This window comes from Salvelinus namaycush, chromosome 14, assembly GCF_016432855.1.
Source record: "Salvelinus namaycush isolate Seneca chromosome 14, SaNama_1.0, whole genome shotgun sequence".
NCBI classification, from domain to species: Eukaryota; Metazoa; Chordata; class Actinopteri; order Salmoniformes; family Salmonidae; genus Salvelinus; species Salvelinus namaycush.
This window is the reverse complement of record NC_052320.1, coordinates 23,546,007-23,562,402: the sequence shown is the minus strand read 5'-3', so window position 1 is coordinate 23,562,402 and position 16,396 is coordinate 23,546,007. Positions and strand designations below refer to the sequence as shown.

The following is a 16,396-nucleotide window of genomic DNA, read 5'->3' as shown; positions in this document are numbered from 1 at the left end:
AATAATCAATCAGTTTTATAAAACATACTTGTAATTTGAGTAGATCATTGGCCAAAATATTGCCCAAATTATCACAGAAAATAACACTGCAGCCTACCAGAATGTAATATGCTATCTTGTATCAGCTATTGAAGATATCTATTGATTCAGTCATTGACATACTGTACTTAATCAAAAAGTAAAAAAATATACATTTAAGATGAGATATTTCACAAAATATTAATGAAATCAAATACTGTAAAGATGTTCATTTATTGCCACATTACATGTCATACCAGACAGAGTGCTTCACAATCATTCATAAGCAAATCTCCCAAATTAACATTTCTTTAAACCTGATCAATAATACTGGAACTGCCATTAACCAGATAAAATATAAATTCATTACAAGTCCCCTAAACAATTTCAGTATTGTTCACAAAACATTTCATTCTGTTTACAATGATGTCTCTCTCTTCCCTTTCCTTTCTTCTTTGGCTGTAATCAGAGAAATTCAACACAAAACGAACTCAGATGCCAAGATGTACTGAATGGTCAATGTCAACATCATCCCTCATTCTCCAGCATAGAAAGAGACACACTGTATTGACTCTACAGAGGAAACTATGTACACCATCCTGGGTCACCAACCAACATCCTCATAGTCAACCACAACCCTGAACACATTCACACACACCCTATCGCAGGCACTATACATTTGCAAAGAAACTAAAGGGTATATGAAAGTCATCCAATGTGATTGAGATTGATTCTGTGTGCAAAACATTGTCAACCGCTGCTTTATTTGGCCATGCTCTGTCTATATACTAAGTGTATTTAGAGCTGGCACTAGAGTGACCGGCTCCGAGAGGTTCTGGTCAGGTGTTCCTTTGCTCTGAAGAACCTTCTGTCGATGTCTTTCCTCTTGTCGCTTTTTCTTCACCAAGTGCTGCTGCTCTTTCCTCTGCTTGTTTGAAGCCTGAGAGAGGGGTTGAAAAATCAGGGGATCAAGATGAAAAGGGGGGGACTTCATGTCCGTTCTGAATTAAATTGAGAAATGCAGTTCTATTTAATCTGGAACTTGAATTGAAATAGTCGCACAGACTCAGAATACTGATACAGAATTGGGATTTGAGCGCAGAGCCGCCGTATAGCGATAACACTCTCCGGCACGTCACATATACTATTACAACTCCCCACATGAGACCAAGGTTCAATCCATGTGTTCACCTTTCCCACTGTTTCTCCAACTTGCCTGTCTCCCCATCTCATTTGCTTACTGTCTGAATAGAATGTGTTAAATTCCCAAGGAATATATATTTTTCAAGAATTAGAATTTGAGCATCTTACCTTGGATTTGTGTAGGTTGCCTCCATCAGGTGGAAGTTTGTGATCACTGCATTCTGTCGCTGCCTCTCTACACGCAGAGCATGATCCCGAGGCACACTGGCCGTGACACACTTGGGCTGATAGCTCAGAATCCAACAGCCACTCAGCGTTGATTGTGGCGACACTCAGCAGGAACAGATTCTCCTCTTCACCTGAGAGACATGGCACACAAAACACATGGGGTCAGTTGCAGTGAATATATCACATCAGATGCTCCTGTTGATCATTATCAAAGGGTTTTTGGTTGGTAGCTCCCTCTAAAAGATGGAAATCCCCAAAACAGCCAATAAACATCAGTTGTATTTATTAGCAATGTTTATTATAAGAGGTAGGCTAAGACTGCAGACAAATTAAAGTTTGATAGGAGTTGGGGTTAGAAAAGGAGCCAAACAGCTAGTAGACACTGATAATCAGAATGCACTGGGGGAGAAGACACTCACAGTTCGGGCCCATGTTCTTCAGGGAATTTAGGATCACATTGTTCTCCTCTGAGGAGGTGGGCGAGGGGGCTTGCGGTCTGTCTGTCTGGCTGTCACCAAACTCACGCTGCCCACTCGAATTATGTAGATTCTGGAGGGACAAGAGTGGGGTGGGGGGGGGATAAAGGATATTGTGAGAGTAGGACTAATCCAAAGGTCAAAATATTTGGTAGTGTGTTTTTAGCTGAAAGGGTCGTTTTCGTACCTCTATACGCAGCTGAGCAGGGCTCTCAGAGTTGTCACCGAATGGTCTTACACTGTCGTAATGGTCTCCATAGCGATAGGCAATATGTAGCTCTCGGCCAACCAGCTTCTCAGAGCCATTTATCTGAATTGAGGAAACATAATGAGTAGGAACTATCAATAGGGGTATTTCGTACATTCTGTTTCATTAGAAGAGGACTTCAGTTTAAAAAACAGTAGTGTGCCAGAATGTGGTCTAGTGGTAGGATCACATATACCACCTTGCAACAGGGGATTCATGCCTCTCCTCGCTGACTTTTTCATATATACCCTTCTATTTTGTACTACGCCCTTATCTACTTTCCTATTGTTTTCAGAAAAAAATTATAATAAGCTATAAAATAGGCCAACTTAATGAGATTGGGATCTCCTTTAAAAACAAACAAACAAATAGTAAAATAAAGTGTTTACCCAATTGTGCATTGCTATACCCTTTATACAGCTTAATATCTCTAGCCAAAAGTAGTAAACTACACTGCTCAAAAAAATAAAGGGAACACTTAAACAACACAATGTAACTCCAAGTCAATCACACTTCTGTGAAATCAAACTGTCCACTTAGGAAGCAACACTGATTGACAATAGATTTCACATGCTGTTGTGCAAATGGAATAGACAAAAGGTGGAAATTATAGGCAATTAGCAAGACACCTCCAATAAAGGAGTGGTTCTGCAGGTGGTGACCACAGACCACTTCTCAGTTCCTATGCTTCCTGGCTGATGTTTTGGTCACTTTTGAATGCTGGCGGTGCTTTCACTCTAGTGGTAGCATGAGACGGAGTCTACAACCCACACAAGTGGCTCAGGTAGTGCAGCTCATCCAGGATGGCACATCAATGCGAGCTGTGGCAAGAAGGTTTGCTGTGTCTGTCAGCGTAGTGTCCAGAGCATGGAGGCGCTACCAGGAGACAGGCCAGTACATCAGGAGACGTGGAGGAGGCCATAGGAGGGCAACAACCCAGCAGCAGGACCGCTACCTCCGCCTTTGTGCAAGGAGGAGCACTGCCAGAGCCCTGCAAAATGACCTCCAGCAGGCCACAAATGGGCATGTGTCTGCTCAAACGGTCAGAAACAGACTAAATGAGGGTGGTATGAGGGCCCGAAGTCCACAGGTGGGGGTTGTGCTTACAGCCCAACACCGTGCAGGACGTTTGGCATTTGCCAGAGAACACCAAGATTGGCAAATTCGCCACTGGCGCCCTGTGCTCTTCACAGATGAAAGCAGGTTCACACTGAGCACATGAGCACATGTGACAGACGTGACAGAGTCTGGAGACGCCGTGGAGAACGTTCTGCTGCCTGCAACATCCTCCAGCATGACCGGTTTGGCGGTGGGTCAGTCATGGTGTGGGGTGGCATTTCTTTGGGGGGCCGCACAGCCCTCCATGTGCTCGCCAGAGGTAGCCTGACTGCCATTAGGTACCGAGATGAGATCCTCAGACCCCTTGTGAGACCATATGCTGATGCGGTTGGCCCTGGGTTCCTCCTAATGCAAGACCTCATGTGGCTGGAGTGTGTCAGCAGTTCCTGCAAGAGGAAGGCATTGATGCTATGGACTGGCCCGCCCGTTCCCCAGACCTGAATCCAATTGAGCACATCTGGGACATCATGTCTCGCTCCATCCACCAACGCCACGTTGCACCACAGACTGTCCAGGAGTTGGCGGATGCTTTAGTCCAGGTCTCTGAGGAGATCCCTCAGGAGACCATCCGCCACCTCATCAGGAGCATGCCCAGGCGTTGTAGGGAGGTCATACAGGCACGTGGAGGCCACACACACTACTGAACCTCATTTTGACTTGTTTTAAGGACATTACATCAATGTTGGATCAGCCTGTAGTGTGGTTTTCCACTTTAATTTTGAGTGTGACTCCAAATCCAGACCTCCATGGGTTGATAAATTTCATTTCCATTGATCATTTTTGTGTGATTTTGTTGTCAGCACATTCAACTATGTAAAGAAAAAAGTATTTAATAAGAAAATGTCATTCATTCAGATCTAGGATGTGTTATTTTAGTGTTCCCTTTATTTTTTTGAGCAGTGTATATGGACAATAGGGTGTCATTGAGGTTACTACCTCCCACAGTGGGGTGTTGAGCTGATGAATGACCACTTTAAGCTGTTGGCTGCGGGCGAACGCCACGATGGCATCATTACCAGCAAAAGTGCCAGGCTGGGAGAGGTTTGACACTGAGAGGAAGAGAACAACATAACAACAGAGAGAAACATTAGTGACAAGACCTTTAAAAGACAATATTTAGGATGACTTGCATGCTATCAGAAACTTGGGCAGCCAACAACATTTTCACATGCAAATAGTATTTGGTTTCTATCATATTGGGCCGTTTCCTTACAATGCTGTGCGAAGGGCACATCATCCTCCACAAAGGGCTCAAAGTCCTGCCGGTGTGACATCATGTACTGCACAGTCTCCTGGCGCAGGCGCAGGTGTCCCCGAGAGTGTCCCTCCAACTGGTCACCCAGAGCCCGGAACAGGCAATTACTACAGGACGGACACAGTATTAGTCAACGTTATAACAGACATTTATAACAGCACTTTGGTGGCATTCCAGGCTGACTACATTGCAGACTTCGCATTGCATCAACCAATGATTACATGCCACGCCATCAATTACAGCCTGGCATCAGAATGCTATATCATATGATATGTGGTTAGCTGATATGTTAAATACCTATTGCGTTGTGAGGTCTGGCAAGTGTCTGCAATGTAGTCAGCCTGGAACGTGGTCCTTCTCTCTCTGAATCTTACCCATCTCCAGGCACCTCTCTCAGTTTGAGTCCCAGCGCATGGAGCTGGTTGGAGAAGCTGACGAACTCCTCTCCATCATCCCTGTCCTGGGGCCGGTTCTTACGGTCTTTTGCGATTGCCCTGCGCGCAGACCGCTCATCCCGCTTCCGCTCCGCGTCACACTTCCTATTTCCGCCACGCACTGGCTTTCCTGTCTGCTTCCGAGACATGGCTGCCGGGCCTACAGACACAGATCTTTACAGATGCAGTAGATCTCTCAGTCACTCACTGGCACATGCAGTTGGGTTACTTTCACACAGGTGGAATCCTGTGTTTCAGAAAGAGGAGGGAAAGAAGAGATGAGAGTTTGAATGCAACTTAGAAAATGAGCTACAACGTGTAACAACTCAGTTACTTCCACATTTCACATACACTAACAGGGACAGTAGCCAGCTACAAAAAGATGGTTCATATTAGCTAGTTTCAGTCAGTTGATATGTGGCACAGCAGGAAATTGCAATTCCAAATGGGTTAGCTAATTATGATGTAGCTGTCTAGCTCTCAAACTGTAGGCAGCATTCTGCCTTCTCCCTACTGTTTTCAGCCTTCTCCTGTTTTCAGCCTTCTGCTTCGCCCACGACTGGCTCATGTGAACTACAATCCCAACGCTGTTTTTTATTGTTCAGAAACGTCAATAATCATCGCTTGTGATATAGCTTTCGAAACATATGGCCCTCATCTTTCATATGCGAGAAATAATCCTTCAAATTAAAGTATATATACTTACTGTAGCAGTTTTGCACAGATCCAAACATCTATGGGTGCCTCAATCCACAAAACTACACTTCGGATAAACTTCCCGAGTTATGCTTAGAAACAGGTGTTTTTAGCACACTAAGTTAGATAGCTAATTAGCACGTCTGTTTTCCGTAAACAAGCACTGTAACATGGCGATATGGTCATGTTGGAACACTGAGTTAACCCTAAGCCCGATAAAAAGGTGTATCTATTTAACCTTTCCTTGTATTATTATTTCTCGCTGATATGAAAGATAAGATCCTTATGCTTCAAAAACCGTACCGCAAACGATGCGTTGGGCGGTTAACAAAACTACTCCGTAGAGAAGACGCCTTCATCCAATGACTTACACTATATATACAAAAGTTTGTGGACTCCCCTTCAAATTACTGTGTTCTACTATTTCAGACGCACCTGTTACTGACAGGTGAATAAAATCGAGCACACCGCCATGCAATCTCCATAGACAAACATTGGCAGTAGAATGGCCTTACTGAAGAGCTGAGTGACTTTCAAAGTGGCACCATCATAGGATGCCACGTTTCCAACAAGTCAGTTCGTCAAATTTCTCCCCTGCTAGAGCTGCCCCGGTCAACTGTAAGTGCTGTTATTGTGAAGTGGAAACATCTAGGAGCAACAATGACTCAGCTGCGAAGTGGTAAGCCACACAAGCTCACAGAACTGCCTCTGTAAGCAACGTCAGCACAAGAACTGTTCGTCAGGAGCTTCATGAAATGGGTTTCCGTGGCCGAGCAGCTGCACACAAGCTTAAGATCACCATGCGTAAGGCCAAGCGTCGGCTGGAGTGGTGTAAATCTCGCCAACATTGGTCTCTGAAGCAGTGGAAACGCGTTCTCTGGAGTGACGAATTACGGTTCACCATCTGGCAGTCTGACGGACGAATCTGGCCCAAGGCATTATGCCAACTGTAAAGTTTGGTGGTGGAGGAGGAATAATGGTCTGGGGTTGTTTTTCATGGTTCGGGCTAGGCCCCTCAGTTTCAGTGAAGGGAAATCTTAACGCAACAGCATATAATGACATTCTAGACAATTCTGTGCTTCCAACTTTGTGGCAACAGTTTGGGGAAGGCCCTTTCCTGTTTCCGCATGACAATGCCCCCGTGCACAAAGCGAGGTCCATACAGAAAAGGTTTGTCGAGATCAGTGAGGAAACACTTGACTGGCATGCACAGAGCCCTGACCTCAACCCCATCGAACACCTTTGGGATGAATTGGAACACCAACTGCGAGCCAGGCCTAATCGCCCAACATCAGTGCCTGACCCCACTAATGCTCTTGTGGCTGATGGAAGCAAGTCCCCTCAGCAATGTTCCAAATCTATTTGAAAGCCTTCCCAGGAGAGTGGAGGCTGTTACAGCATCAAAAGGAGACCAACTCCATATTAATGCCCATGATTTTGGAATGAGATGAGCAGGTGTCCACATACTTTTGGTCATGTAGTGTATGTGTCATGTAATGGAACTGAGAGTCGTGATCAAGGACCTGTCATGCTAGCTAGCTGGTAGACCTGGCATCCTGGATAACAGCAACAGCTGACAGGGCATAGAGATCCTATTAAACTACTAATTATATTAGTATATATTATATTCTAATGCCTAATTCTGTGACGGGTTGATTTCGACAAGCTAGAGCGAGCCTACGGCTACGTCAGTAGGCTGGACAATAGAACGAGTCTAAATTCACCCAAGGCTGAAAAACGGCAGAAGAACGTTGGCTAAACTGGAACACTAGCGCGAGGCCATAGCAAATGAATTGAATAGAACGTTCAGGAGGCGAACTGGTGCCACGGTGTTCAATAGAACTAATAGAAGCTGGGAGGGTGAAAAATGCACCAAAATAAGGCCTGTTTTTTCGTGATTACTTCAAGCAGCTGGGACATATGGTGATATTGTGAAACTGGGCTGCACGGCGGATGTAATGAACTAGTTATCAGAAAAAATGCGTTGTTAAACATTTCATGTGTTCAGCCTAACGTTAGTGGACTGGCCAGTTGAGGCGTTACCTTAGCTAGTTATAGCTAATTGCATTAGCTGATCAGCAACTAGCTAGCTAGCGAGCAACTGTTATGTCAGCTGGATATGACTGCAAGAAAGCTAGGTTAGCCGACTATTTAGCTAGGTAACTAGTTTGCAAACGTTAGCTGCTAATGCTAATGGTTAGGTTTGTTAGCCAGCCGGCTAGCTCCAGTCTCGTTCTCGCTGATTTCGAGTTAAACACAAGTGAATACATGTCAAGCCATCAGAATATAACGAAGGTAACAAGTTACTCACATTCCACAGAGACCACCCGATAATACTCAACAAACGTCCTATACTACGTTATTTTTGCCTAAATAAGATCTGACTCATGAGCTTGTTTACAATTGCTGTTCAGCGCCACCATCTCCGAGTACGGAAGTGTGAGTGCATGAAATCATATCAACAGGTCGTTTTCAATAAAACTAAAACCCCAGCTCCAAGTAGACCCCCAGCTCCACTAAAACCATTGACAAACTACTTGCCGTTTTCTAGGGATTGTTAAATACATGTTATAACTATTTGGTTTTAATATAGTCAGCAACTACAAATGTCCGATTATTCAATGCAAAACAATTGCGCACATTTAGCTGTATCATCAGAGTTGTACTGCAAGTAATTGCATGCTTTTCATGATGAGTAAACACAATGATGCAGAAAAGAAAATGCCCGCGCTGAAGATGTCTATATTGGTCTGTTAAAACAAGACCAATAAAGGAACAGTGCACTACTTTTGTGAAAATGTTTTTACTAAATGTATTTGAGTATTTACCAGCATTTGTAATTTGAATCTGATAATTATTTGTACTAAACAGTTCATCTGATAATACTTGTGGAATATAAAAATATTTGCTTGATATGTTTTCCACTTCCTTTAAATATTTAGCAATTGAAACTTATTTCTATGTGTTAACTGAAATGGTCTATTAAATTATTTTACATGTTAGTAGGTGCTCTTATCAAGAGCAATTTACAGTAGTGAGTGCATACATTTAGTACTGGTCTCCCATGGGAATCAAACCCATAACCCTAGTGTTGCAAGCACCATGTTCTACCAACTGAGCCACATATCATCACAATCCACTTGATGTCTCAACGTACTCAAGTCTACAGGTACCAAACCTAGTTGACCAGCCTATGTACAATACAGTAATGTACATTTAGCGTACATTAAGTGGTTTGTAAGGATGTTATAGTAATATTTTCCATGTTATTTGATCAAGAAAGTATTTAATTTCATGTGGATGTTTTGTGTCTTTGTCCTTCACTTTGCACCTTTGAGGACTGGGTTTTGTTCTTTCTGGATTTTATTAGAATGACAATAGCAGAGAAAGGGACAGGGCCACAACTCGTACAATTCCAACTACTGAATCCTGCAGATATCTATATTGGTCTGCTGATACTAGTAAAGGCCCAGTGCACTATTTTCGTGAAAATATATATATATATCTTTATATTAATATATGTTTTAAATTATGATTTTCAGGGGGTGCTACAGCACCCTCAGCACCCCTACTTTCCGTGGCTATGTACCACGGTAAATGGCCCTTCTGCTGTTTGATAGGCAGAGCCCACAAAAGATGGGAAATTAAGATAAACCACTCATACTTGCAGGTATAGATCACTTGTATTAAATATCACTCAAATATCCAATTAATGGTGGCCTATATTGAGAAATATCATGAGGCTACCCTACATGTCTGAAATTACATGATCAATTGATGTTGTATAACTGATGATAGAGCTAAATGTGTGCAATTGTTTTGCATGGAATAATCAGAAATGTGTAGGTCTGACTATGCTCTTCAGGAGGTGATGATATTACAACCAAATAGTTAACATGTATTTGACAATCCCTTGAAAACAGCACGCAGTTGTCAATGGTTTTAGCAGAGCTATGGGTCTCCTTGTTTTACAACAGAGAAATCGAACGCTCTACACCTTTTTGTGACATTTTATTGAAAATGACCTATTTGTAAAACGTTCAGCTCACAATAAAACCCCTACTTCAACTGTGTTGATAAATATGAATTACTTGATTTTCACTAAGCAAGAATGGTTTAGCTAATGTTGAGGTAAAGAAATTGGAGATAGAGTGGGGCACTTTAACAGGGAAAGACAATCCCTTGGCAATCATCTTTACAACAGTTACATATCTTTGGTCATTGTGTAGGCTAGGCCTACTTATTAAAGTTGCGGTTAAGTTCAGATCAAGCTTTCTGTGCTATAAAACAACTTTGCATATCTACCAACTGAGATATGAAAATTTGGTTGGTACATGACGATCAACAGTCATCAAACGAACAAGCTCTGAATTATGTTAATGTCAGAAATGTGTGTGGTACAGTGTATGACTCAGGATAAAGTGAAAATGTGTTATATTTTGATGCCCCACAATGCAGGCCCTCATTTCCAGTCCTCTCCTTATGACAGATTGCAGTTGGAAAGAGTCTTGTGGAGGAGGAGTGGGTTGAGGAGGACAGAGAGTGTTTGCTGTGTAGAATACCATCAGACATTGTCACAGATGTAGCCTCAGGACCAAAAAGTGCATCAGCAGGCATTGGAAGGAAAGAAGAAGGTCCAAATAACAAAACAAGAAAACACAGTCCAGTGTATACCTTCCCAGCTGTATTAGAGATTGGCATTGGAAACTAAAACAATGTGTTCTGGTTTACAAGCTAGGAATGTATTTTCTTGTATTTGTTTATGCATTGACATCTTGTACATAAAGCAGCTATCTGCTTTGTTTAAAGTGTAAAGGGATGTACTATACCTGCTCTACTCATTACCGTAGCCCTATATGAGAAGGTAAGGATCAACAACAAGGTTAACATGATGCCCCTTTTACTAAGTGTAGCCTATACCGTTCATTGTTACTAGCTAGTAGTCAGTTAGCCACTGCTAGCGGTCATCACAATTAACTAAGACATCTGCCAGCCTCAGCCCGGTCAATTCCTGCCAGTCTGCACAGCGCGATATCAACCCAGAGCATATCGGGCTGCTTTTTCTCTACCACATCTCTGGATTCCTACCGCAAGCTCTGAACCTTTACTCCGGATCATCGCAGCTAGCTAGCTGCTATCCAAGAGGTTACTCCTGGCTAACGTCTCTGTCTCGAAGAAAGCACCAGTTAGCCTGGAGCTAGCCTCGAGCTAGGCCCATCTCCCGGCTAGCCGAAGAAATCCATCAGACAATTCCTGGGCTTCAATACCTCTTTTGCCAATTGGCCTGGACCCTTTGCTGCCGACACGAAGCCCCGCCGATCCATCACGACTGGTCTGCCGACGTAACCGTCCGAGGGGGTTTCAACAGGCTCGTCCATTGCGACGTCCCCCTGAGGCCCATCTGCTAGCCTGCTAGCCCCGGTCTGCTAGCTGTCTGAATCGCCGTGCCTCCAGCTCGCCTAGCTACTCACTGGACCATATGATCACTTGGCTACACATGCCTCTCCCTAATGTCAATATGCCTTGTCTACTGCTGTTTTGGTTAGTGATTTTTGTCTTATTTCATAGTAGAGCCTCCAGCCCTGCTCAATATGCCTTAGCTAGCCCTTTTGTTCCACCCCACACACATGCGGTGACCTCACCTGGCTAAAATGGTGCCTCTAGAGACAAAACCTCTCTCATCGTCACTCAATGCCTAGGTTTACGTCCACTGTACTCACATCCTACCATACCCTTGTCTGTGCATTATGCCTTGAATCTATTCTTCCGTGCCCAGAAATCTGCTCCTTTCACACTCTGTTCCGAACGCACTAGACGACCAGTTCTTTTAGCCTTTAGCCATACTCTTATCCTACTGCTCCTCTGCTCCTCTGGGAATGTAGAGATTAACCCAGGCCCTGCAGCCCCCAGCATCACTCCCATTCCCCAGGCGCTCTCATTTGTTGACTTCTGTAACCGTTAAAGCCTTGATTTCATGCATGTTAACATTAGAATCCTCCTCCCTAAGTTTGTTTCATTCACTGCTTTAGCACACTCCGCCAACCCGGATGTCCTAGCCGTGTCTGAATCCTGGCTTAGGAAGGCCACCAAAAATCTTGACATTTTCATCCCTAACTATAACATTTTCCGCCAAGATAGAACTGCCAAAGGGGGCGGAGTTGCAATCTACTGCAGAGATAGCCTGCAGAGTTCTGTCATACTATCCAGGTGTTTGCCCAAACAATTCGAGCTTCTACTTTTAAAATTCCACCTTTCCAGAAACAAGTCTCTCACCATTGCCGCTTGTTATACCATTGCCGCTTGCACTTCCGGGTTGGAGCGAGTAGTCGCATTCCGCATTCCGCTTCGCTCCACAGGTAGTATTACCATTTCATTTTCATTTTCATTACAGTACAACGGTTTGATTTGTTTGATCTTAGCTAGCTACATAGCCGTCTTTGTATCAAAGATAATTGTGTAGTTATTGAGGTTCGCTAGCCAGCTATTTTCGTCCTAACGTAACGTAACGTAGTCAACACTGCTAGCTAGCCAGCTAGCCACCGAATAGCAGCACTGTAGAAACGATTGCATTACAACGGAACGACTTGATTAGTGTAGTGTTAGCTAGCTACACAGTTGTCTTTGCTATCTTTGATTTGTTTGATCTTAGCTAGCTACTTAGCTAGCTACATAGCCGTCTTTGTATCAAAGATAATTGTGTAGTTATTGAGGTTCGCTAGCCAGCTATTTTCGTCCTAACGTAACGTAACGTAGTCAACTCTGCTAGCTAGCCAGCTAGCCACCGAATAGCAGCACTGTAGAAACGATTACATTACAACGGAACGACTTGATTAGTGTAGTGTTAGCTAGCTACATAGTTGTCTTTGCTATCTTTGTATCTAAGATAATTGTGTAGTTTTGAGTAATTATCGGTTAGCTAGCCAGCTATTTTCGTCCGCCGCGCTGCCGTTCTCCTACCTAGTCAACACTGCTAGCTAACACTGCTAGCTAGCCAACTTCTACCGAATAGCAGCACTGTAGAAACTTACATTACAACGGAACGACTTGATTAGCGTAGTGTTAGCTAGCTACATAGTTGTCTTTGCTGTCCTTGTATCCAAGATAATTGTGTAGTTTAGAGAAATTTAGAGAAATTGTCGAGGTTACCTAGCCAGTTAGAGGTTACCTAGCCAGCTACACTTTCAAACAAAGTCAACAACGCAGCCACTGCTAGCCAGCCTACTTCACCAGCCAGCAGTACTATATCATTTTAGTCAATAAGATTTTATTTTTTTTTGCAACGTAAGCTTAACTTTCTGAACATTCGAGACGTGTAGTCCACTTGTCATTCTAATCTCCTTTGCATTAGCGTAGCCTCTTCTGTAGCCTGTCAACTATGTGTCTGTCTATCCCTCTTCTCTCCTCTCTGCACAGACCATACAAACGCTTCACACCGCGTGGCCGCCGCTACTCTAACCTGGTGGTCCCAGCGCGCACGACCCACGTGGAGTTCCAGGTCTCCGGCAGCCTCTGGAACTGCCGATCTGCGGCCAACAAGGCAGAGTTCATCTCAGCCTATGCGTCCCTCCAGTCCCTCGACTTCTTGGCACTGACGGAAACATGGATTACCACTGATAACACTGCTACTCCTACTGCTCTCTCCTCGTCTGCCCACGTGTTCTCGCACACCCCGAGAGCTTCTGGTCAGCGGGGTGGTGGCACTGGGATCCTCATCTCTCCCAAGTGGACATTCTCTCTTTCTCCCCTGACCCATCTGTCTATCGCCTCCTTTGAATTCCATGCTGTCACAGTTACCAGCCCTTTCAAGCTTAACATCCTTATCATTTATCGCCCTCCAGGTTCCCTTGGAGAGTTCATCGATGAGCTTGACGCCCTGATAAGTTCCTTTCCTGAGGATGGCTCACCTCTCACAGTTCTGGGTGACTTTAACCTCCCCACGTCTACCTTTGACTCATTCCTCTCTGCCTCCTTCTTTCCACTCCTCTCCTCTTTTGACCTCACCCTCTCACCTTCCCCCCCTACTCACAAGGCAGGCAATACGCTTGACCTCATCTTTACTAGATGCTGTTCTTCCACTAATCTCACTGCAACTCCCCTCCAAGTCTCCGACCACTACCTTGTATCCTTTTCCCTCTCGCTCTCATCCAACACTTCCCACACTGCCCCTACTCGGATGGTATCGTGCCGTCCCAACCTTCGCTCTCTCTCCCCCGCTACTCTCTCCTCTTCCATCCTATCATCTCTTCCCTCTGCTCAAACCTTCTCCAACCTATCTCCTGATTCTGCCTCCTCAACCCTCCTCTCCTCCCTTTCTGCATCCTTTGACTCTCTATGTCCCCTATCCTCCAGGCCGGCTCGGTCCTCCCCTCCTGCTCCGTGGCTCGACGACTCACTGCGAGCTCACAGAACAGGGCTCCGGGCAGCCGAGCGGAAATGGAGGAAAACTCGCCTCCCTGCGGACCTGGCATCCTTTCACTCCCTCCTCTCTACATTCTCCTCTTCTGTCTCTGCTGCTAAAGCCACTTTCTACCACTCTAAATTCCAAGCATCTGCCTCTAACCCTAGGAAGCTCTTTGCCACCTTCTCCTCCCTCCTGAATCCTCCTCCCCCTCCTCCCCCCTCCTCCCTCTCTGCAGATGACTTCGTCAACCATTTTGAAAAAAAGGTCGACGACATCCGATCCTCGTTTGCTAAGTCAAACGACACCGCTGGTTCTGCTCACACTGCCCTACCCTGTGCTTTGACCTCTTTCTCCCCTCTCTCTCCAGATGAAATCTCGCGTCTTGTGACGGCCGGCCGCCCAACAACCTGCCCGCTTGACCCTATCCCCTCCTCTCTTCTCCAGACCATTTCCGGAGACCTTCTCCCTTACCTCACCTCGCTCATCAACTCATCCTTGACCGCTGGCTACGTCCCTTCCGTCTTCAAGAGAGCGAGAGTTGCACCCCTTCTGAAAAAACCTACACTCGATCCCTCCGATGTCAACAACTACAGACCAGTATCCCTTCTTTCTTTTCTCTCCAAAACTCTTGAACGTGCCGTCCTTGGCCAGCTCTCCTGCTATCTCTCTCAGAATGACCTTCTTGATCCAAATCAGTCAGGTTTCAAGACTAGTCATTCAACTGAGACTGCTCTTCTCTGTGTCACGGAGGCGCTCCGCACTGCTAAAGCTAACTCTCTCTCCTCTGCTCTCATCCTTCTAGACCTATCGGCTGCCTTTGATACTGTGAACCATCAGATCCTCCTCTCCACCCTCTCCGAGCTGGGCATCTCCGGCGCGGCCCACGCTTGGATTGCGTCCTACCTGACAGGTCGCTCCTACCAGGTGGCGTGGCGAGAATCTGTCTCCGCACCACGTGCTCTCACCACTGGTGTCCCCCAGGGCTCTGTTCTAGGCCCTCTCCTATTCTCGCTATACACCAAGTCACTTGGCTCTGTCATATCCTCACATGGTCTCTCCTATCATTGCTATGCAGACGACACACAATTAATCTTCTCCTTTCCCCCCTCTGATAACCAGGTGGCGAATCGCATCTCTGCATGTCTGGCAGACATATCAGTGTGGATGACGGATCACCACCTCAAGCTGAACCTCGGCAAGACGGAGCTGCTCTTCCTCCCGGGGAAGGACTGCCCGTTCCATGATCTCGCCATCACGGTTGACAACTCCATTGTGTCCTCCTCCCAGAGTGCTAAGAACCTTGGCGTGATCCTGGACAACACCCTGTCGTTCTCAACTCACATCAAGGCGGTGACCCGTTCCTGTAGGTTCATGCTCTACAACATTCGCAGAGTACGACCCTGCCTCACACAGGAAGCGGCGCAGGTCCTAATCCAGGCACTTGTCATCTCCCGTCTGGATTACTGCAACTCGCTGTTGGCTGGGCTCCCTGCCTGTGCTATTAAACCCCTACAACTCATCCAGAACGCCGCAGCCCGTCTGGTGTTCAACCTTCCCAAGTTCTCTCACGTCACCCCGCTCCTCCGCTCTCTCCACTGGCTTCCAGTTGAAGCTCGCATCCGCTACAAGACCATGGTGCTTGCCTACGGAGCTGTGAGGGGAACGGCACCTCCGTACCTTCAGGCTCTGATCAGGCCCTACACCCAAACAAGGGCACTGCGTTCATCCACCTCTGGCCTGCTCGCCTCCCTACCTCTGAGGAAGTACAGTTCCCGCTCAGCCCAGTCAAAACTGTTCGCTGCTCTGGCACCCCAATGGTGGAACAAACTCCCTCACGACGCCAGGTCAGCGGAGTCAATCACCACCTTCCGGAGACACCTGAAACCCCACCTCTTTAAGGAATACCTAGGATAGGATAAAGTAATCCTTCTAACCCCCCCCTCCCCCTTAAAAGAGTTAGATGCACTATTGTAAAGTGGTTGTTCCACTGGATATCATAAGGTGAATGCACCAATTTGTAAGTCGCTCTGGATAAGAGCGTCTGCTAAATGACTTAAATGTAAAATGTAAATGTTATAGACCCCCTTCAGCCCCCAGCTGTGCCCTGGACACCATATGTGAATTTATCACCCCCCCCATTTATCTTCAGAGTTCGTACTGTTAGGTGACCTAAACTGGGACGTGCTTAACACCCCGGCCGTCCTACAATCTAAGCTAAATGCCCTCAATCTCACACAAATAATCAAGGAACCTACCAGGTTTTACTGCTAACCTACAAAGCATTACATGGGCTTGCTCCTACCTATCTTTCCGATTTGGTCCTGCGGTACATACCTACACGTACGCTACGGTCACAAGACGCAGGCCTCCTAATTGTCC

General features: G+C 45.6%; 1 protein-coding gene across 1 annotated transcript; it reads right to left on the bottom strand.

Annotated features, from left to right (window-relative positions):
• Positions 1 to 233: 233 nt before the first annotated feature.
• otud3 (OTU deubiquitinase 3) lies at positions 234 to 8,074 on the bottom strand. The gene is made up of 8 exons (XM_039007652.1): positions 7,928 to 8,074; positions 4,861 to 5,167; positions 4,445 to 4,593; positions 4,168 to 4,280; positions 2,053 to 2,175; positions 1,809 to 1,938; positions 1,330 to 1,520; positions 234 to 958 (listed from the first exon to the last, which is right to left on the bottom strand). Exons 2-8 carry the CDS (start codon positions 5,067 to 5,069, stop codon positions 800 to 802), a joined length of 1,074 nt encoding a protein of 357 aa, XP_038863580.1. The 5' UTR covers positions 5,070 to 5,167; positions 7,928 to 8,074; the 3' UTR covers positions 234 to 799.
• Between the last annotated feature and the right edge of the window lie 8,322 nt (positions 8,075 to 16,396).

Bases quoted from the DNA above. Each gene is read 5' to 3' on its own strand.
- otud3 (XM_039007652.1), bottom strand. From the start codon at position 5,069: ATGTCTCGGAAGCAGACAGGAAAGCCAGTGCGTGGCGGAAATAGGAAG. The intron at 4,281-4,444 runs GTAAGGAAACGG...TCTTCCTCTCAG, and splicing joins TGTGCCCTTCGCACAGCATT to TGTCAAACCTCTCCCAGCCT. The intron at 1,521-1,808 runs GTGAGTGTCTTC...CATGTCTCTCAG, and splicing joins GAAGAACATGGGCCCGAACT to GTGAAGAGGAGAATCTGTTC.